Below are 24,541 nucleotides of genomic sequence, written 5' to 3' on the forward strand. Positions count from 1 at the left end.
GCCAGGCTCGTTGGCCCCAGCACCGGCCTAACCCCTCGGCAGGTTCCATGCCCGGGTTAGGAGGCCCCAGCACTGGCCTCACCTCACGGCAGGCTCCGATGCCGGCCTCGCTGGCCCCAGCACTGGCCTAACCACTTGACAGGCTCTTATCCCGGCCTCAGAGGTCCCAGTACCGGCCTTGCCTCACGGCAGGCTCCGATGCCGGCCTCACTGGCCCCAGCACCGGCCTAACCCCTCGGCAGCTTCTTATCCTGGCCTCGGAGGCCCCAGTACCGGCCTTGCCTCAAGGCAGGCTCCAATCCCGGCCTCGGAGGCCGCAGTACCGGCCTTGCCTCATGGCAGGCTCCGGTGCCGGCCTCACTGGCCCCAGCACCGGCCTAACCCCTCGGCCGGCTCCGATCCTGGCCTCGGATGTCCCAGCACCAGCCATGCCTCACAGCAGGCTCCGATGCCGGCCTCTCTGGCCCCAGCACCGGCCTAACCCCTCGGCAGGCTCCGATCCCGGCCTCGGAGGCCCCAGCACTGGTCATACCTCACGGCAGGCTCCGATGCAAGCCTCGCTGGCCCCAGAACCGGCCTAACCCCTCGGTAGGCTCTTATTCTGGCCTCGAGGCCCCAGTACCAGCCTTGCCTCAAGGCAGGCTCTGATGCCGGCCTCACTGGCCCCAGCACCAGCCTAACCCCTCGGCAGGCTCCGATCCCGGCCTCGGAGGCCCCAGCACTGGTCATGCCTCACGGCAGGCTCCGATGCCGGCCTTGCTGGCCCCAGCACCAGCCTAACCCCTCGGCAGGCTCTTATCCTGGCCTCGGAGGCCCCAGCACCAGCCATGCCTCACGGCAGGCTCCGATGCCGGCCTCGCTGGCCCCAGCACCGGCCTAATCCCTCGGCAGGCTCTTATCCCGGCCTCGGATGCCCCAGTACCGGCCTTGTCTCAAGGCAGGCTGATGCCGGCCTCGGAGGCCCCAGCACTGGTCTTGCCTCATGGCAGGCTCCGATGCTGGCCTTGCTGGCCCCAGCACCGGCCTAACCCTTTGGCAGGCTCTTATCCTGGCCTTGGAGGCCCCAGCACCAACCTTGCCTCACGGCAGGCTACGATGCCGGCCTCGCTGGCCCCAGCACCGGCCTAACCCCTCGGCAGGCTCTTATCCCAGCCTCGGAGGCCCCAGTACCAGCCTTGTCTCATGGCAGGCTCCGATGCCGGCCTCACTGGCCCCAGCACCGGCCTAACCCCTCGGCAGGCTCTTATCTTGACCTCGGAGGCCCCAGTACCAGCCTTGCCTCATGGCAGGCTCTGATGCCGGCCTTGCTGGCCCCAGCACCGACCTAACCCCTCAGCAGTTTCCGGACCCGACCTCGGAGGCCCTAGCACAAGCCTTGCCTCATGGCAGGCTCCAATGCCGGCCTCGCTGGCCCCAGCATCGGTCTAAACTCTCGGCAGGTTCCAATCCCAGCCACGGAGGCCTCAGTAGTGACCTTGCCTCACAGCAAGCTCCGATGTCGGCCACTGGCCCTGGCGCCCGCCTAACCCCTCAGCAGGTTCCGATCACTGTCTCTGTGGTTATTATTTCAAAGGTTCCAGGTGTAATGTATCAGATCTCTGCCTCTCCTGAGTATTGGCCACTGGCATTGCCACTGCCTCCATCGTTTCAAATCCTTCCCAGGCTCTTTTTCCACTCTGAATGTTGTCCACTGTTCCTAAGCATGCGTGATGGTAGCATTCGACACTTGGTGTAATTTCTCCAAAAAAATAAAGTTGGTAAGATCCAGTTTCTGCTTCTCCTGAATACAAGTCTCCACCACCATCGCGAGAACTCTTTCAACACTGCATTTCTCCTTGGTCTCCGCTAAACCCTCTCCTTACAGGTGATGTCTGAGATTCTTAACAATATAGAGAAATAGCAGTCCTCTTTCACGGCAAATTTTTCCATAAGTTCCAGTGCATTTAGATAAGTTTTGTCTGCATCTCCAGTGTCCTGGCATCCATAATGGCTTTCTTACCTCCTCTCTGATATTTTTCTTTATCTTTTTCTGTTCTGGGCCCGGTTTCTGCAGGGGTCTGGCGTGCTACTCGCAGTTCGGCCTAGGGCCCAGAGTCCCGTGACCCGGGCCCGGCTGGTGTGCGCCACGCGCGACCCCCGCCCAGAACCCAGCGTCTTACTGGGCCCGGTTTCTCCAGGGGTCTGGCGTGCTACTTGAAGTTCGGCCTGGGGCCCAGAGTCCCGCGACCCGGGCCCGGCTGGTGTGCGCCACGCGCGACCCCCGCCCAGAACCCAGCATCTTACTGGGCCCGGTCTCTCCAGCGGTCTCAAAGTGTCGAATATTTAAACATTAAGTATTTAATCAACAGATCAATATACTTAATAAGGAGCCCAGAAGAGAAATGTATTAAAGGGAAGGGGCAAGGAGGAAGAGCACCTAAACGTACTGCCTACTAGGTGCAGATGGGAGATTCTATTTCATTTTAGATAGTTTATAATCAGCAAAATATTCGATAAAGAAAATTTGAAACTAAAAAAGACTTCATAGAAATAATCAGGCATAAAAACAGACCTCAAGTGTCAGCCTGGATTTGAGTTTTATGTCTGCAGGAGAAATGATTAAATGGGCTGCTGGGATGTGAGCAAGTCATGTTCCTCTGCAGTTTTGTGAGAATTTAGAGCGTCCTGTGCAGATCTAGGATCTATATCATCCTGAACTGTGAATGTGGGGAAAGTAAAACTTTTTTATTTTATAAATCATGAATTTGATAGTGTGGTAGCTTTAGATCAAGATTTCCCAATGTCAGCACACTTGCGTTTGGTCTGTGTAGTATGTGATGCTTATCATAATCCCTGTTCTCAGCCCACTAGATTCTAGAATTGACTCCTTCCAATGTGTAATGCTGAAAATGTCGCTGGACATTGTTAAATGTTTCTAGGGTCTAAAATTACCCTCAAGGAAAACATTGCCTTAGATAACTGAAATGGGAAGCCCTTGGCTAGACATATTTCCTATATCTGTATTTGAGGTTTATGACCTCAGTGGCTAACCCAAAAAAATATCAGGAAGCAAATACAAGAATGGATGCCCCAGGAAACTAGAGCTTTAAAAATCCGCTGGAAAAGATATAAACACCATATTTTAAAAAATGGGTTTAGAGGAAACTGATATGCTTTCTTTAAACATACTATATATCTATTCATTCAAGCAAAGAAAAAATGTTCATAGAATAGTAAACATTCACACAGGAAAATGGAAATTTATATAAATGACTTGGTAAATCAACAACTAGAGGAAAGTATGGTCCTAATTTTGTATTTGTTCTTACATCATAATGAACTTATAAAAATCTAAAATAGCACATAAGAATCTTTTCTAAGCCATAATTAAAATATACATTTAGGTGAAAAATATTTTCTTATTTTTAAATCAGTATAAATTTTTAAAATAATTATACTAATATAAATATTTGTTACTAAATTAACATGCAGTAAGTACATGCCATATTGTTATGTAATAGAAAACTCTTTAGCTTTAGAATCAGATATATTTTAATTCAACCTCTAGTACTATGACTCTTGGACCAATAAGTTCTTTGATTATCTGCTGTTAATTTGTAAATTTTATATAATAATGCCTGTCTTACAGTATTATTTTACTGATTAAATTAACATTTATAAATCCATTGCAAGTACTCAAAAAACTATAGATAATAACATTTTCTTGAGGTATTATTACTATATGTGCCAGACATATTGACCATAACAAAAATTGTCAAAATTATACCTCCTATATAAGAAATTAAAAAACTAAGACCAAAATATATTTAACTAAATTTATATAAGAATGCAAACTTGAAATACAAATTTAAGGTTATTGAAATATAGAGTTTGAAGACCATAACTAATACTATTAGTGCTTCTCTTCCTTCCCATTACTACAACTTATATTTAACTTCTAACATTTATAAAGTACTTTTCACACTTATTATTACCCGAGATCAGCCTTATAACTATTTTTAATTGAAAACTGAAATTTCTGTAAGTTTCTCTGGTAGGAAATTTTATGTTCTGAAAACTGTCAAAACAGAACAAGAGAAATAAAAGTCATCAGCCTTGGAAAACCTAGAAAGATATAAAATTTGCTGACAAATGGGCTGAATATCAAGGAAGTATTCTGAATAACACATACTCTATTGTGATCACATATAGTTTGTAAGATACCTTTCTGTTGATAAATGTTACTTTGCAAAGTATATTAGCCCAGTTCAGTGACTCCTTCACTCTCTTTGTTATTGCTGAGCCAATAACCAATACCATTTGACAACAAATAGAAAAGTAAAATAATAATGTCTTTAAAAGGACAAGTTAAAGCAATATTTCTTTTTTTCCTCTTCAAAGTTTTTTATAAAAGGTAAAAGATCCCATGTCTACGTAACGCTTCCAGCAAAGGATAAGAGGTACTGATATTATTTCTTAAGTGTTTGGTTTTTAAGGATCCATAACAAAAAGGTGTTATTACTGTTGTTATAAGTATACTTAGATTTTTATTCATTTTTATATTATAGTTAATTACATCTATTCATCATAATGATGCATTATTTAAATCTGTGACTTTAGATCTAATATGTTTTAGCCTGATGGAAACCGTAACATGTGAAGTAAAACTTCAGAATCTATAGAATAATAAATTTTTATAAAGATCTTGAAAACCAATAAATCAAAATTTTTCTTAACCAAGCAGAACCTTTGAGACCTTTGTGTAACAGGCCACTGCCATCAACACAACAGTAATTTCTTATAGAAGCATTTTTTGGTGTTTTCTTCTATATCAGTCCCCTTAACAGATTGCTAAATATCTATAGTTGGCAGAACCTACAGTGTCAGTGGTCATTGTCAAACATCAGATTCATTTCTTAAGAGAGGGCCTTTCTTCCAGAGAGGACTATTTCAATTTAGAAGTTCTATCTTGGTTCTCTGCTACAGAGTAGGATGAAATTCACATACTTTCCCTCACTTCCTCCTAGGGCTACATCCTACACTTTCTTAATTTTGTTTCTTAATTATAGATCACAGCATTTTTTATTTATAGCTTTTATTACAATATTTATATTAATTCTCACCAATGCTATCATTTTTTTCCCAGGAAAAAGTTCATGTCTGCTGTATTCCATGTATTTGGTTGAGAATAACTTTTTTGTTTTTTGTGCTGTGGTTCTTTTTTGTGTGTGTGATACTGGGAATAGAACTCAAGGTCATTTTACCTACAACCTACACCCCCATATTGATATTTTTATTCTTTATTTTGAAACAGGGTCTTATTAAGTTGCGGAGGGCCTCACTAAGTAGCTGAGGCTGGCTCTGCACAGGTAGGGACTCATCTGCTTTCTCCAAGTAGCCTTTCCCAGAGTACTATTATGTTACTTTGTTATAGAGGCCATAGTTTATTTGAAGAGTCCTGTGCTGGGATCTAGTTTCTGGCCCTCTCTGAGCCTTCGTTTTATTTCTATTATTTTTATTTTATTGGTGCATTAAACCACACATCTTAATGAAGTTCGAGGTGATAGAGGCATACATGCACAGAGCACTCACTGAGACCTCCTGGAGGTCCTTCATTACCCCCCACCCCCTTTCAGTGATTAGTACAGTGATTGACTTTGATAAGTTTGTGAATGTACATCATGTACATTGAGGTGTTTCCCTCGTCTTCTCTTCGTTCCCCAGTTAAATAAAAAGAATGGGAATGAAACTACCATATGACTCAGGAATACCACTTTTGGGTATCAATCCAAAAGAATTGAAACCAAACTACCGAAGTAATGCATGCATTTCTATGATTATATAGCTGCACAATTCCCAATTGCTGAACTATGAAACCAGCCAAGATGGCCATCAACAGATGAATGGTTTACAAACTACTGCTATATGCATAACAGAATTTTACTCTGACTCCCTTTATATACTTCTACTACATATCGACAGACTTCTTAAATACCAACTTCCTACCAAAACCATTTTAGGTAAGTATTCTGAGACTCCTACAGCTGGGTGTCTAGAAAAACCTTCTTCCTTGGTGTGCAATGATTACTTTTTAACTGATTCCTTAGATCATGACTTGACATTATTGCATCCTCCTGGATTCTAAACTGGCCCTTCAGTCTTAAATTATATTTTAAAGATCTACTTCTGTGTTCATTTTCCAAAAAGATTATGCAAATGCTCGGCGGGATCTCTTTTACTTGCTAACTTTAATTTATAGTCCGACCTAGTTTATTATGACCCAAGACTATCAATCATAATGTAAGGGGGAAATTGGCTAATCATATCTAATATTATTATAAAAATACTCATAATAAAAATTAGACAAACCAATAGACACTTTTTGCTTTGACTAAATCAGCCAATATGGACAGACAGACTCAAGTAGTACACAGGGAGAGATAATTATCTTCTCTTAATCTTTGCTGTTACTGCTCTCCTTCAGACAATTATGTTTTTCCTTTTATAAGTGTGATAGCACCTCACTGGCACTTTTATTCCCTTCCTAAGATCAAAGTGATTTTTAAAATTATTATTTTACATCTGGCTGCTCAGAGGCCTCTTTGGCCATGGTGGGTAAAAGGATTTTACTATTTAATGGAGGTTTTCCATAAATGTAGATAAAATTTTTAGACTCCTTAAAAAGAAATATAAGTGTATTTGTAATTGTATTACAGGTATTTATATTATGCTATAAGGATAATAGATGATTCACAGTTCTCTTATGTATTTGTTCTATCTGGAACCAACATACAATATATTTTTTATTAGTTCCTTGGTATACTTTCTCATCTTCATACAACACAGGTTAGACTACATGAACCTCTTCTATGCAGAATCCCATACATAACTTTGAATGAGAATTATAATACATTGTGTGCTTTTGGTGTGTGTCCATGTACCTTTCAAAAATTTAACATATGCGGCCATATGTACATTAAAATGTGTGGTCTTGTAAATATGAAATCAGTCAGAAACAGATTCTTGTTCAGGAATTAAATTACACTATGATTGGGCTTAGTGACTTAATCTCAGTGTATCCAATTGGGCAGAGAGGTATCTCAAAATGTTATTATATTTATTTTTACATAGAAATCAGAGGAACAGTTGGCAATGACCACAAATTGGTTAAACTCAAGGGTAAGGACAGAGGAGAGAGGGAAAAATAAAATAAGATAAAATGTTTCCATCTCATAGATAACTGTAGAAAAAGCTAAATTCCAACACAGATGGAAAATCTACTTTTGCAAAAGAAATCAAAGTTGATAATTGGAACACAAGACAATATCAACAAGGATTCACTTTAGATAAATAACATTTAAAAATTTTGCCTAACTTAAAGTGTACAAATAAATATGTTTATGATACTTAAATACACAATTGAGAGAATAGATTAATGATAAAAACCAAAACAAAAACAGTGGAAATTAAGTAGGAATAGATGACTAGAAAATAATGCATCTAAAATCTTGAAAATAAATATAGTTGATTAAAATTTATGCCCTTATAATACAACATAAAAATGAATTTTATATTTTGTATTTTTGTATTTTTGAAGTGAAGCATGGTTTTTCTTCTGAAACTGCTGTATGAATACTAGGGAGATAAATATAATATAAATCCATTTTTAGATATTACATAATAAATATATAAAATATGAATAATAAGAAAACAATAACTTACATAAGCAGTTCATTTACAAAGGAATGACAGGTTGAAAATAGACTTTGTACTTAATGAAAGAGAGGCCAGAAGGTAAGAATTAAGGGAAAATAATTATCATTTCTGAGTTTTGCACCCTGCTAAAGTACCTATGAATTAAAAGAAAAGGTGAAATAAAGACTTAAGCATACAATACCTATAACACAGTATATTGTCAATATTATATATATATGTTTCAGCCGGGCATGGTGGCGCACGCTTGTAATCTCAGTACTTGGGAGGCTGAGACAGGAGGGTTGCGTAGGTTCAAAGCCAACCTCAGTTACTTAATGAGGCTCTTAACAACTTAGTGAGACCCTGTTTCAAATAAAGAATAAAAAATAGGGCTGGAGGTGTTGCTCGGAGGTAGAATGCCCCTGGGTTCCATCTCCAGTACCACAAAAAAAACCCAAAAACATTATATATATGTTTCATTAAGACAATAATGAACACAAATGGTTGTGCCAAAAACTTATGGTTATAGTATTAATAAATAAATATTAGGATTAAATACTCATATATATTTTTGACTTTTTTTTTTGGTGGTACTGGGGTTCCTGGAAGCCCTTCTACCTCTGGGCTACACTCCCAGACCTATTTTTACATTTTTATTTGGAAACAGGGTCCCCTAAGCCAGCGCGCGCAGCTGGCTTCGAACCTGCGCGATCCTCTTGTCTCTGCCTCCCAAGCGCGGGTATTACAAGCATGCACCACCACGCCCAGCTTATTTTTGACTTATTTTTTATAAAAAAGATAAAAATTAATAAACCAGTAGTAATAAGTATTTCATTTTGAAAAAATAAAATTATTGAATAATTTTATATTGGGAAATTTCTTAGTTAAAATATTAATGACAATTACTAAAGAACAGTTGATGGCAATCATTAAATGAATGGGCATATAATATATAAAATCCAAAACAACAGAGACTGAGACAGAAAGATCAGAAATTCAAAGATAGCCTCAGCAGCATAGAGAGGCCTTTAGAAACCTAACAAGACCCTGTTTTCAAATAAAACAAGAGAAAGGGATGGGGTGTAGCTCAAAGTTAGAATGCTCCTGGGCTCAATCTGCATTACTACACACACACAAATAATGTAAAACAACAAAGAAAATAATTAAATATTGGAAACAAGATTTATTCGACAGAAGACATAGAAAAATGAAAATAATCACAAAGAAAGAATACAGTGTGACAAATACTGGTGGGTTTAAACTAAACTTTACTGTATTGTTCCCCTTTAATTGCATACCTACTTACAAAAGACTTTATTTGATAGAATATCCATCACATACTATGAGATAAGACCACATGCACAAGAACTAACAAATATAAAGCATCAGAAACAAAAGCACTGGGCTCTAGCTACAGATCCAGACTATATTTAACTATGTTTACTATGTACTCTTTTCTAGGAGACAAACTATATGAGATCAAGGAATACATTTAATTAAATATGTCAAAAATATTTGGAGCAAAATTAAACTGTATTATTAGAGAATTTAAAAGTATTTTTAAAGTATATTTGATCTTCTTTGCAGCTGAGTAAAATCCCATTGCATGTATATACCACATTTATCCATTCATTTGTTGACAGATACTTAGGTTGTTTCCATTAATTAGACTATTTTATTTTATTTTATTTATTTTTTATTTATTTTTGTGTGGAACATACTGAAAATGGTATACATTTAGACTGTTCTTGGTTTCCTCTCCCCCCAGCTCGGTTCTCCTTCCCCCCTCCCAACACTGAATGTCCAGCTTAACCATGCTATATTCATACTTTTACACATATTCGGATATAGCTCCTCCATTAATCAACCTCAGCCTTCTTCCTCTCCTATCCTTCCATTCAGACTTTGCTGAGGTTTCTCCTCCATTATCTGGAGTCCCTCTGGTATCCCCAATGCTTCCTAGTTTGAGCATATTAGAGAAAACATATGTTCCTTCTCTTTCTATGCCTGGCTGATTTCACTTAACATAATGTTTTCTAGATCTTTCCATCTTCTTGAGAATGGCATGATTTTGTTCTTCTTTATAGCTGAATATAATTCCATTGTGTGTATTTCTCATAATTTTTCAATCCATTCATCTGTTGATAGAGACCTAGGTTGGTTCCATATTTTGGCTATTATAAATTGTGCTGCTATGAACATAGGTATGTATGTGTTACTATAGTTCTCTGATATCAAAGCCTTTGAAAAAATACCCAAGAGTGGTAGAGCTGGATCATATGGTGGATCTATTCCCAATTTTCTAAGGAATCTCCACACTGATCTCTACAGCAGCTGAAGTAGTTTGCATTCCCACCAACAGTGTAAAAGAGTTCCTCTTTCCCCACATCCTCGCCAACATTTGTTATTTGATTTCTTTATGCTTGCCACTCTGACTGGGGTTAGATGGAATCTAACTGTGCAGCTATGAACATGGTTGTTCATGCATTAGTTTGGTATTTGGTTTTCATTATTTTTGGTAGATACTCAGAAGTGGTATTGCTGGATCATATGGTAAGTTTATTTTCCTTCTATACTGTTTATTTTCTATACTGTTCTCCAAAGTGGTTGAACCAACTTGTAATCCCACCAACAATGTATTAGAGCTTCTATTTCTCCACCCTTATTTTCTATTTCTTTTTCTCCACGCTTCTAATTCTTCCCACTTACTGAAAGCCTGAAAGCAAGAAGGTGAGTAACTTTGACAAGATGATCCACTCACAACCAATTCTTTTTTTAATAGAAGTCACTTGGATCTGGAAATCTGCTGAGAGATTAGGTGATGCAGCAGCAGTTTCTGGTGCTTCCTGGTCCTGAAGAAACCCACTGGCCCTTTGCTGTGAAGAAGGCCCCAGTTCCAGTCCTACTGCGCAACAGGCTCCAGGCCCAACCTCGCTGGCTCCAGACCCAGCCACGCCCCACAGCAGGCTCTGGGCTCAGCCTCACTGGCTCCAGACTTGCCCTCACTGCGAGGAGGCAGGCTTTTGGTCCCTGTCATTGTAGGCAGGACATTTACAGAGGTACTCATTTTTCCCTCCATATATATATATGTGTGTGTGTGTGTATATATATATATATATATATATATATATATATATACAAAATATATAGTATAAATTTTATAAAATATATAAAATATATATATTATAAAATATATAAAATATATAATATATAAAAATATATAAAATATATTAAAATATATAATATATATTTCTTTAATATGTATATATCTTTAAGTAGGAGAAAATAGCACATGTCATTTGCAGAAGCTGGGAGCCCAATTCCCTAGCAGCAATGGAATTTTATCTCCCCACTTAAAACAGGTTTGCAGCCTCAACATAGAGAGCAGAGTGGGATCAGCTGCTGCAAGCACACCCTGGTCCCCACCTCAGTGCAGATTAGCACGGCAGCCACAAGCTGAGGTTGCCTGGGACACCCAACGCAGCTAGCCGTCCCAGTAATACGGGTGGGGCTTCCTCAGACTTGCCCCAGACATTTTTCTTACATAGTATGTTGTCCAGAATTTCTGCACATGTGTGGCAGGAGCAGTCTACTGCTTTTGGGGAGATGTCTTCAAAAATTCAAGGTGGATTGGATTGGATCTGTCTGCCTCTCCTGAATCCTGGGCACTGCTGCCATCTTGGTCCATCTTCATGAAACTGTTTCTTACATAGTATGTTGTCCAGAGTTCCTGAGCATGTGGGACAGGAACAGTCTACTTTTGGTGAGATTTCTTAAAAAATTCAAGGTGGGTTTGGTTGGATCTGTCTGCTTCTCCTGAATACTGGCTGCCACAGCCACCTTCTTGGTCTCTCCTAGAGTATCTTATTGTTAAGTATTCCTGTGCATGTATAGCAGGAACAGTCTGCTTTCTGATCCCTTCAGGGATATCCTTCCAAAATTCACTTTACTTACAGTGGCAGGTGCCACGCTGCCATTTTGCCTCTAATTCCTCCATTTTCCACTCTCTCTCCTGTATTTCTCCTGTAGTTCAATAATATAACCCCTATATATGAAGTTATCATTACCAATCTCGCCAACATGTGTGAGGATGGAGAGGTGAGCAGGGTGAGTTCCAAAGAGAACTGCAACAAGTGCTGTGTGTGTATATACCAATAAATATATAGAAAATGTTCACCATCATTACCATCAGGGAAATAAAGATCAATGTCACAAAACTTCACTGAGAATCCACCTAATTCCATTTAGAATGGCAACCATCAAAATATAAACAAGAATAAGTGTTCGCTAGTGTGGGGAAAATAGAAACTTCTATATACTTTTAGTGGAATTGCAAATTAATATAACAACTATGAAGCTCATTATGGAGGTTCCTCAATAGACTAGAAGTGAAACCACCATATGATCCAGTTATACCACTCTTCAGTATCTTTGCAAAATATTTAAACTCAGAATTCTATACTAATACTTGCATTTTCAGATTTAGAGCATACCCAAATTATGGAACCAAACCTGCTGTCCCTCAGATGAGTGGATAAGAAGAATGTGTTATATATACACGATGAAATTTTACTCAGCCATAAAAACTACAAAATTATGTCCTTTGTGGGAGAATGGTGAAACTAAAGAATTATGCTAAATGAGTTCAGGCAGTCTCAGAAAATCAAAATGTTTTCTCTCAAATGTGGAAGCTAGGGAGAAAATAGAAAACAAATGAAACTTTAGATAACTGGGGGAGAAAACAGTACAACAATGAGTAGGAAGAGAGGGAAGGAGTTGGAAGGAGAAAGAAAAGAACTGGTGATGAAACAATTCAAATTATACTATGCCCATGTATGAAGATATCATTACCAGTCTGTTATGTATGGGGAGAGATCGGTAGGGGGGTGGGACCTGAAGGGAAACCCACCAAGAGTTGTATACATGTTTGTTTGTGTGACTTTGAACCTCACTGTGATGTATGATTATAATGCATCAACAAGATTGTAAACATGAATTGAATATTAAGTTGTATTTTATAGACTTAGATATATATGGTAATAACAGCATATGAAATTGAGTGATAAAACTGGTTCTTTAAAATTGAGAATGGGGAGCATGATATGAATAGAATACTCAGGGTTATTTAAATTTTATATAAAAATACTGAATCAAATTTGGCAAAGTTAAAATTTAATAAAAACTTAATAAAATTTTAAATTTTATTAAATTAAATAATGCTTATATAGAGACATAAGCCTTTTATGACATTTTCGTTATGCTTTAAATATTTCACAATTTCTAATAGAATAAATAAATAAATCATAATACATTTATTAACAAGTAAGAGAAAAAAGGTTGGAATATTTTTCCTTCTACTTGAAGCATTTGCTTTTTTTCTTCTCAGCATCTGTTAATGCAACAAATAGAACTAAAAACTGGGTCTTCTACAGAATATTAAGGAAAACAAAGAAGAATGCATATTTAAGACCTGAATAAACAAATCTTGGCTGACTATAGACATGGGCTGCCTAGAAAAATATGCCAACATTAGAGTTAGATCAAAATACATCACAGAAAATTTAAATAGGTGGAATGTATGAAAGAAACTTGGGAATTGTGAAATTGTGTGAAGAACTCTGTGAAAAATGTAGAAGTGTGGTAAGCATGTATTTATCATCTTGCTGTCTTCATAGATCTGGAAACCAAGTGTGGTTTAACCTGGACTGCTGAAATTATATCTTTGATGAAGTGGGGTGGCAGCCAATTCTAAGACTCAAATAAATACAGGTCTATTTGGGAACTCATTCATGATTATTGGTAGAATTCAGTTCCTGAGGATTGTTGAACTTAGCGCCTTAAGTACTCATGGGCTGATAGCCACCGTCCATTGGTAGGGCCCTCTCTCAACATGAGCCGACTTCCGTTAGCCAGACCAAGCCAGAGACAAACACAGTAAACAGGACAAATGCAATCCAATGTTAAACATCACATTCCCTGACTTTTGACACACTCAGTTCTCCAGAAGCAAGTTAATATTATTTCAGCCCTAACAACAGTGCAATGATTATACTATAATGCCAGGAGATGGGCATCACTGTGAGCCATTTTAGATACGTGTACCCATTATAGACATTATATTTTTTATTTGTTTCAGGGTGTGTGTGTGTGTGTGTGTGTGTGTACCAGGAATTGAACTCAGAGATTTTTTTAACTCTCATCTACATTCCCTAACCTATTTTATTTTTCATTTTTAAACAGTCTTGCTGAGTTATCGTTGCACTGTTGGCCCCCAAATTTGTGATCATCTTACCTCAACCCTCCGTACTGGGATTACAAGTGAGCATCACTGCACTCAATTAGGGTTATTATTTAAAGAAATAAAATATCATTAATTTGAAGTCATCTGTATTCCTTTTCTGATACCTCTTACCTGCCCTCCTGCTACATTTGTATTCAGAGGTAAGCACTATAGTCAATTTGCTGTTTCCAGTTCACAGCTTAAAATTATATCACATATATGTATGCATATATTGTTTTTAATTAACTTACACAAATGATATAAGAAACCTTTCTACTCACCAGTACATTTTGAGATATACACTTTTTATAAAGATATAAACTACTAATTTTACCATTTTTTAAATTTCATTGGGGAAATTGAAACTACCATTTTTGTATATAGTTCTCTTCTAAGAGATATATGAGGTTTTCTCATTCTCACAACAATATTTTCAGTGAATATGATTTTTAATTTCTTGTGTACTTGTGGGACAGTTTTATCAGGATACATATCCAAAAGAGGATTTGCTTCCCTGAATTACTCTTTAAACTGGATTTCTACATGTCAGAAGAAACTTGGTGCCATCTGTCGTCCTTATTGTCTTAACTCTGAGCAGGAATGGGAGGATTTTCTATTCAGGCTCTGTTAGTATTCTCATTTTTCAAAAAAAAAAGCATGTCAACCTCAGGTTTACTCTCTATCAAGGCTAAATGGAATTACCTGATAAAAGCCATACGTCAGAGACTTGTCAGAGAGAATGAATTCAAAGTCACTTTCAGCAAATATTTATCAAATACTCAAATGAAAAAAAATAATAAGGAGGATTACTTGGAAAATACTCAAACTATTCATTCTTCAAGGTATTCTAAAATATGAATTAAATGTGATTGGCAGAAGACTTACATTATACTAAATTGGTTCTCAGACTAAAGTCTTACCACTGAAAGTATAATCCAACAGTGTCAGCATCACCTCAACACTATTTATTTATTTATTTATTTATTTATTTATTTATTTATTTAGTGTTACTAGGGATGGGACACAGGGGCTTTCTACCTTGGGGCTACACTCCCAAACCTATTTTATACTTTATTTAGAAACAGGGTCTCACTAAGTTGCTTAGAGCCTCACTAAGTAGCTGAGGCTTCAAACTTGCAGGATCCTCCTGTCTCAGCCACCCAAGCATGTGCCACCACTCCCAGAAACATCAACACTTTTAATAAGTAAGACAACCTGGTCCTACTTCTCATCTTTGAAAGCGAATCCATATTTTAACAGGATTCCTAAGTGATTTGTATATGCATTTAAAATCAAAAGGCATGAATTTAGAAAATTACTTTTGTTGTTCCTACCTAGGATGTATTTGCCTATATTGAAATAGCTAAAACTCATTATTATTTATAAAGTAGATATAATGTTCAAGTGTGTGGCCATTATATAAAATAAAAAAATCTTGATGAAGACCTTCCAGTAAAATTGTCTCATCTGTGTCAGAAATAGTGCTTCTACTGAAAAATCATGCCATTTTATGTTTGATTATTATGAAATGATTTGGCATCTAATTAATCAAAATGGGACCAGTCAATAAAAGGCATATAGATATTCTATTGTTAATGACTATTTGTTTATTTATTTATTTATTCATTTATTTTGCAGTACAGGGGATGGAATCCAGGGGTATTCTACCTTTGAACTACACCCTCTGCCCTATTTTAATTCTTTATTTTGAAACAGGGTCTCACTATAATTTTCCTGTATTCTAATCCATACTTTCTTTCTAAATTTTATTTATCATTGTAAAACACCTTAAATTTTCATTTAGATCAAGAGAACAAAAGGGAAAAATACTAGTTGGTAGTGAATTAAATCAAATATGATAATTAATAGTTCTGGATACTCAATATATTACACCCTTATGTCACACTCCACAAAATAACAATACCTAAGAAACATGTACCCCAACACATCTTTGTTTGATGGAGTATAACATTAGATTTAGTATAGTAACAATTTTAAAATTTACACTAAGTAGTTTGAAAAACAAAACACTTTTAGAGTGCTAAAACATCAGATAAAATTTAAATGCCAACACTATAGAATTATGTTCCACGGAGTGACATATTCATATAATCAAGAGGAATGAGTTTTCCTATATCTGGTACCACAACCTAATTAGAAGTTTCATCTTTGACATTAGAAATTTTCCAAGTCATTTAGTTCTTACAAAATGTATCTTTGATGTTTTCTCTTTCATCAGTCACAAATTAAATGTTACCCAAAGTATACTGATCATAAAACAGGAGACATGCAAATTAAAACTGGCTATACTATATGTTACCAGGGTGTTCATATGCAAGACATTTATGCACTCCTAATTTTCTATTTGTGTATAACAGTAACAATATCCACCTTCATATTTGTTGAGGAAACTGAAATAAACTATATACAAAAAGATTGGCATTGAACCTAGTAATAATGAGGTACTAGTATAATTCCCTAGTTGTGAATTACCCTTATATTTTACTGTTAGTATGTTCAGGAATGACTGAGAAAGAGAACATCTGGAAAATGTATTTTTAAATCAAAATGTTAATAGTTGAGAAATAGTTCTTACATTAATTGATACCTTAATATTGAATACTTAGGTTCTTTCTTATTTTTGAGTAAAAATAGTATTAAAACATGTGGTGGAAGACTCCTATATTCCTAGTACTTGGGAGGCTGAGTCAGGAGGCTCACAGGTTCAAGGAAACCTAAGCAAGTAGTGAGACTCTAATCAACCTATCTAGATCATGTTTCAAAATAAATACAAAATAGGGCTGGGAGTGTAGTTCAGAGGTAGAATGCCTCAGGGTTCAATTCCCAGCACCACAAAAAATTAATAATGCTAAGTCTATAAATACATCTTTGCATACTGATTATTATATTCTTGCATAAAACATATATCTAGAAATAAAACCACTAGATTGAATAATATGGATGTTTCAATGCTACTAATATTTATTGTCAAATTGTCATTTAAAATATATCTTTTTTCTTCCAGTTAATGAACGTATTTAGTTTAAATCCTAAATTAGGATTGATATTGAGTTTAATTACATGATAATTAAATGCATCAAAGATCTTGGGAGATGTTCAGAACAAAAGATAAGGTTATGATCAAGATGGCCTTAACATTCCCCTTAGCTTGGTAAACTTCAGTTTTCTTCCTGACCAGTATATTGACTTCCCTTTTTTTAGAACATTTATTTTAGAAGCTTGCAGTTATAAATTCATTCTCAGGCCCTTTGAGATATAAATCATCGTCCAGTCTCTTGCCATTTTTATAAACCGGCAATGTCGGCCACAATACCTGGGAACTATTCATTTGAAATGCAATTCTCAAGAAACAAGGTCTCATCTCCCAGTCTCCAAGAGAGGGTAGGAGCCTAATTGTCATATACACCAATTAATAAACACATATGGCATAATCACACTGGCCAAGCCCTCCTTTTTATTTTAATTTTTTTTTTTTTACAGTACTGGGGATGGAACCCAGGGGTATTCTACCTCTGAGCTGCATGCCCAGGCCTATTTTTTATTGTTTATTTTGAAACAGGGTTTCAATGAATTGCAAAGGGCCTCACTAAATAGCTGAAGCTGGTCATGAACTGTGTTTCTCCTGTCTCAGCCTTTCAAATGCTGTGATTAAGAGTGTTCCACCTGCCCAACCAAAGCCCTACTTTTAACTTCTCCAATTTTTCCTACCTCACCCTCCCTCTTAAAACTCCCTTGCCTTCAGTCATGCTAGAGTTAAGTTCCGTCTCTTTCCTCTACTGCAGCTATCTTGACCTCTGCTTCAATAGCCTTGAATAAAGTCATCTTTGCTTGTTTAACTCCACATTTTCAGGTTTTCTCTGACACTTACCATCTTGTTTGAAGGCATCTGAAGAATGATAAAGACTGATGGGGGAATAATAATGTTGAGCTGCACCTCGCCAGCTGGGTGAAGAGACACTCAGAGTTCCTAGAGAAGGGCTGCTGTATCTTGGTCTGGCATTGGAACCAAAGAGTGATGAAGATGAACTCTTCTTAATTCTTAGCAAAGCAGCATATGAAGTAGGGAGACCAGGAAGAGCTTTGGAGTACTCTAGAAATGAAAACAAAAATAAAAAAGTTCTGAGGAGATAGATTTATTTTATTTCTATAAAGTTGTTTCTTGTGGAGATATTGTAGAAAATCTTCCTTAGAGCTGTAATTAAATTTATACTGTACTGTGAGCATAAAAATTGTTACCTTTATATTTAAAACTTTTAAGAAAAAAAATCTACTGTTTGTAATATTGAGCATCTATAAGAAAAGAGAAATGAACACATATGAATAAAGAAAATATAGTAAGGGGAGAAGAAAAGAAGGAAGGAAGGCCCAAAACTCAAGCCTTATACTTTCTTCATGAGGAATACTTTTGAGTTTCCTTAATGTTATAATAATAATCCCACATATATTAGATCACTTCCTTCTTTATAATTAAAAATGGTAAAAAAGTAAAACTTTCTCACATATGTTCTATAAGTATAGATTGAATCTTCATCACCTAAAATTTATCATGTAGTAGGAAATGTGTCTAAGGTAGCATATATATTTTGTCTAAGTTGTAAGTGTTACCTCATAATCTAGAAAAGGTCAAATTAACTGTTCAATATAAAAGAACTTGAATAGAATTTCCTTATGTTTTGTTATATAATTTATATAACTGAATATTATCAAGTGGGGATACCATTATAAAAGTTCACTTTTACTGATTACTGAGAATGTCTTATCCAAAATTTATTTAATTCTCATTGTATTTGGCTAGAAAAGATGTGTATAGTACCTGAAAATGGTTATATCAACTCTCCTTTATGTTCATATGGGAGACTAAGTTCTGTACATAGATCATATTTTTAGAAAAATACAAGCTATTATGATACATTTTAAAGACCAATTAGAAATGGAAATTTTTTTCTACACCTAATACCAATTGAACTGGATACTTTTCTGATCCTGGAAATACTTTTAAGAATTAAGCATTTTTGTCGAGGGTATATGATATTTGAACCTAATGGATGACTTAAGATAAAAGCAATTTGTGTTTGTCAGTAATCTTTCTCTTAATTAAAATTACATAGAATCATTATACTGCCTCATAAAGATATTTTGGAATGCAAAAAACATTTCTGTGATTTGAAAATAACACGTTAGGTGTTAAGCATCAAATTAAGATGAACATTTTCTGTACTGTGAAATTATAAATATGATTTCTCTGAAACTCAAAAAAGTATATTTTTAGATGTTTTCCACACTTAACATGAATATGATATGTGTATTTTAAGCCCATCAGGGGTTGTTAAGAGATTCACGTCCTTTAGTCTTTGCTGTTCAAGCACAAGTCTGGTGAAGGTAGATCAATTTTAACTGAAAATAGCTAACCTCTAGTGGGCAAGCTATGTGAGAATAGATTATGAGCAGACATAAAATATCCTCTAAAACCTGGAATTAAATGCAAGTTTTGGCACTAGAGGTATAAGGTAATGAAAAGGGAATGAGTTTTCCTTTAAGGGAGTTTGTAGTTGTACTCTTTCAACCTGTTCATTTCTCAATGCAGTCTGCTGCTTAGTGTTAACTCCCTGCCCTGCTCATTTATAAAAAGAAAAATAAAAGAAGTACCATCCCCGGGTAGTGTTAAGAATTAAAATAAAATATGAGAATATAGTTTATAGTTCTTAAAGGTAGGGAAGGGTAACCAGTAGAGAAGTAGAAAAAAACATAATAAAGTAATAAAGTTTTAAAAACGCAAACTAGAATCATTGTGTTTTTAAATCACACACACACACACACACACACACACACACAAAAAAAAAAAATACATACTGTTGAAGAGGTATAGAAATTGGCCTGGGACATTTGCATAAACAGAGATGAGCCAAATGGTGACTTGGCTGTTTGATCAACACTAGGGCTTCTTTGTTATGTACTCAGTTGCATCTGTTGTGGTAGAAACTATCTTTCTATCAACTGATGCGAACCTAAAGCTGTTACTAGAAATCTGGCTATTTATTCACCCATTCATACATTCAACAGACATACTTAGAACTTAGTAGCTGCCAAAATCTGGGGATGCAAAGGTGAATACAACATTTCCCCAGTCTCAAAGGAGTTTTCATCCAGTGCCTATGAAAGGCAAGTGCTCATGCAATGTTAATCCGCTGTGACAGAAGAATAGATTTAGGGATCTCCATTAGGACATACTTTCCAGGGAAAATTCTATCTAAACTGGATCCTCAGAGCACATGAGCAGTTAGCTCAGGAAAGTCTGTAGTAGGGAAGGAAAGATATTTGAGCTAAAGGGAAGAAGATTTATGAAGACCTGTGAAGAAAAGGCAGCATAGTATGCTTGAACTTAGTGGATTAAAATATTCAGGATCCCAGTGTGTGAGGAGCCACATTGGAATGGAGAGAGAAGGGTGGGAAAATCAGCGAGTGACCAATGATGAAATGCTTAGCATCCTGCTCATGTGGCATGGCTTTGAAAGGGGAGCAGTGTGAGTTTTGGAGATCGCTGGCTGCCTTGCCATATTAGAATAGGAATAAATGACGATAGACTATTCAAGGGCCCAAAGCTTTAACATATACAAAGAGTAGTTAGGAATAGAGAGATAATACATATAACAATAAAATCAATAAGATTTGTGACTGATTAGATTAGAAACAAGAAGGAACTGAGAAACTAGGCACAGTCTGTACCACTAAACGATGGGTAATAGGGAAAACAGGAAAAGGCAAATCTTTGAGGTGAGTTCTCTTGAATTCAGCATAGGAGAGATGAAGAGCCAGAGGTGCACTTGGAAACTCACTTTGATTATAAGATCCCTTAGGTTTGTAGAAACTTATGATCAAGGTTCTGAAAACGTGAGACTGCAGGCTCCATGACATGGTTACATGGTGATCAAATAGGTAATTATTATTGAAGCTAAGAAAATAGATAAATTTGCCAAGGATATATGTAAAATCAATGTTTTGAACAGAATCATGGGGATCATCTACATTTAAGAGAAAAAGCAGAGCTATCTATACCTGGAAAAACAAAGGGACTTTTACTGAAGAAGGGGAAGGGAGGCTTGCATTCCAGATAAGGAAGCAGCCAGTGGTGCAGATTTCAAGTGTACAGAGGCAGCCCTACAGAGAGGAGCACACAGCAGGTCAAAGCCACATCCTGCCCTGCACACAAACTAGGAAGATGTGCAGGTGAAGCCAGAGCCAAGCGTGAAGAGAACTGTCAATGCTCAGAAAAGAGGATTGAGCCTCCATGATGCTGTTTGATACTTAGGCCTGGACCTCAGCCTGTAGTCTCCTTCACTCCCACGTACCTATCATCCAAAGAGGGATCACCCTCTCTCAAGAATATTTTTTTTTAATTGGTGCACTGTATTCATACATCATAGTAGGATACATTCTTTTGTAGACATACATGCACACTTTTCCCAGTCAGCCCCCACCCAATCCTCACCCCATTCTCTACCTATCCCTCCCTCCCATGCTTGGCTTAGTAGTTGACATCTAGTATTATGGCAATTTATCTAAAATTAAAAATGATAATCTCACATAACAGTTTCATTTGTCTGATACCAAGCTTTTGATGACTTAAAGATAACATTTCAATATTTCTTTTTGCTTTCCTTCTTACCAAAGAATATTTTTTTTCTATTTTTTAGGTGAAACTATCATATATTTATATATTTATTTTTCAGAAAAAAAAATCTATCCTAATATGGAATATGGACTCTAGGTACCCAAAATGATCTTGAAAAAGAACAAAGCTAGAAGATATAGATTTTCTGATTTCAAACTATATAAAGCTACAATAATTGAAACAGTGTAGTACTATTCTAAAGGCAGATATATAAACCATTGGAGTTAAATAAAAGCCTAGAGCTAAATTCTTCCCTATATTGTCAAGTTATTTTTGACAAGGTTTCCACGAACATTTGGTGGTAGAAATATTAATCTTTTAACTAAATATTGTTAAAAAATAATAATTACATGGAAAAGAATAAAATTGGACCCTTACCTAATCCCATATACAAATATTAACTCAAAATAGATAATAGACCTAAATATAAATCTTAAGACTATAAACTTTTAGGAGAAAATCTGGGTCATTAAACCTCAAAACATTGAAATTGGCAGTGATTTCTTGGATATGATTTCAATGGCACAGGCAACAGAGGAGTATACAAACTCCCTAAAAAATAAAAAAAATATTGTATATCCAAAGACAATGTAAACAGAGTTAACAGTTACTAATAGAATGGGATAAAATATTTCCAAATGCTATATCTGAAGGTATATTAATATTCCAACTAGAAATCCTAGAAATTAACAACAATAAAGGCAAACAATACCCTTTAGAGATAGGTAAAAGACTAACATAAATAATGAATCTCCACAGATAACCAATCTTAGTTGTCTGTTGGATGGAAACTCTTGTTTCTCTAGTTCTGGAGTGTGTTACCTATTTCTTCTTTGTAGTTAATCTCTTTGAGTATTTTCTCTAGTGCTGGTTTTGAAGACATAAATTCCTTCAGTTTCTGTTTGTCATGGAAGCTTCTTATTTCTCCATCTAATTTGATAGAAAGTTTTGCTGGGTAGGAAATTTTTGGCTGGATGTTGTTTTCTTTCAGAGTTTGGAATATGTTACTCCAAGCCCTTCTGGCTCTCATAACTTGGTTTGGGAAGTCTGGAGTGATTCTAATTGGTTTGCCTCTGAACGTCACTTGGCCCTTTGCTTTTGTTGCCGTTAAGATTCTCTGCTTGGCTTCCACATTGGTCATTTTGACAATTATGTGGCGTGGGAATCCTCTTCTCCGATCCTGTCTAAAGGGAGTTCTATAAGTTTCCTGGACCTGTGTATCGACCTCTTGCTCTATGTCTGGAAAATTTTCTGCTATTACTTCCTTGAAAAGATTGTTGATCCCTTTGGTTTCACTTTCTTTTCCCTCCTCTATTCCAATTATTCTTAGGTTAGCTCTCTTAAAATGGGCCCATATTTCTTCAATGTCAGATTCCTGCTGTCGGAATTTTTTTCTAGATTAGACACTATGCGTTCATTTTTGAAATGATCATCTTCTAAGAGCGAGATTCTGTTCTCCATGTGTTCTAATCGGTTGTTTGTGCTTTGAATTGAGGCCTTTACTTCATTAATTGCATCCTTTATCTCTTTTTGGCTCTCTCTGAGTTCTTTTCGAAGCACCTCTATTATTTCTACAGTTATTTTCCTGATTTGATCTTCTAGAAATCTCTGATTTTCAGTTTTATCGGGTTCTGATGTTGTGGGGTTGTGGGCATTAATTGCTCCAGTTTTATTCCTCTTTCCCATGATTTCGGATGTTTGTGCCTTCTCTGGGTTCTTCATTTGGGTCACTATAACTTCACTTAAGGTATTCTGGATCTCGAGTCAGTAGTATCTCAGACCCCACTACTCCTTTACTGGGTTTTATCACAGAGTCTCCGACCCAGAGAGTCGATAGAGGCTGCTTTAGACTGTGGGGGGTGCCAGGTTGCATGTTCTCCTATGGTGTAATATCTCTGCCACCGCCCCTCCCCCACTGGGTCAAGTCCCAGGGAGTACAGTACTGGGATTTCTCCTCTGTGGCCCGCAATTTGACTCACTGTTCTTGAGTACGCAGATGTAGCTGTACTGGCCTCGCTGAATTTGGTGCTGCCGCCGCTGGTGGCAATATGGCGCCGCTGCTACGCCCTCGGCTGTGGGGCTGGTGTTTTACTTCTTGGTTTTGATTTCCACTCTGAATCCCTGCAGCGTGTGCTGAGCTCAGCCACTGGGATCTTTAGATGCTCTCTGCGCGGAGAAATCCCACCTGGCTGTTCCGCAGTGGCTCACCTCGGCTTGCTGTAGCCGTCCCGTTAATTTGCCGGTGCCGCCAGCAGTATGGCGCTGCTGCCGTGTCTGCCGCGTCCTCGGGCGTGAGGCCGGTTATCTCCTCTGTGGCTCTGTTCTCAGTCCGCTTTCTCTCTGGAGCCTGGTGATTTTTTGTTTCACTGGTGATGGTGTTTTCTGGCTATGAAAGGCGCTGATTTTGTGGTAATAATCTCTCAAGAATATTTTTAACTAGCCTTTTTCTCTGACATTTCTAGTTCCCCCACAACTCCATTCAGTTCTAGGGATTCTTAGGATTCTTAGGTCTCTACAGTAGATATATTAGCATACATAAATAGGAAATTTTGTGTTTAAATGATAGAACTTTGTTTAACCTTCCAACTATGGGAGGATACATTGATTTAGCAAGTGCAGTGAGCTATTAAAAGTGAAAAATAACTGCATCTCCTTGTTCGACTCAAGTATTTGAATTTCTATCAATCTGAACATTCTATCACTTTCTTTTAATGTTTTCTAGAATACCAACTCCTTTGAGATCTATAGCCTACTGATCTTAATACCTTTTCTCTCTATTGCATCTCTCCTCTCATTTCTTCAATGCCATCTGTATCAGTCCATGACCCATAAATTTACTCCCTTTTGCACATTTGTAACCCCAATTTCCTTCACCCTTCACCTTCGATTGCTTATAT

General features: G+C 37.2%; 1 protein-coding gene across 3 annotated transcripts in view; it reads right to left on the reverse strand.

Moving 5' to 3' along the window:
- Positions 1-24,541, reverse strand: part of CNTN5 (contactin 5) — a gene marked incomplete at both ends in the record, with an annotated part of 736,851 nt that overhangs the window by 489,052 nt on the left and 223,258 nt on the right. The window contains one exon of one of the 3 annotated variants that reach the window (XM_080710118.1): positions 17,844-18,065. The exons of the other annotated variants lie outside the window; for them this stretch is intronic. Coding sequence (XP_080566244.1) covers positions 17,844-18,065 — 222 coding nt within the window. The remainder of the gene's footprint in view (positions 1-17,843; positions 18,066-24,541) is intronic. 3 annotated transcript variants of the gene reach the window in all.

This window comes from Muscardinus avellanarius, assembly GCF_963383645.1.
Source record: "Muscardinus avellanarius genome assembly, chromosome: 1".
Taxonomy (NCBI): domain Eukaryota; kingdom Metazoa; phylum Chordata; class Mammalia; order Rodentia; family Gliridae; genus Muscardinus; species Muscardinus avellanarius.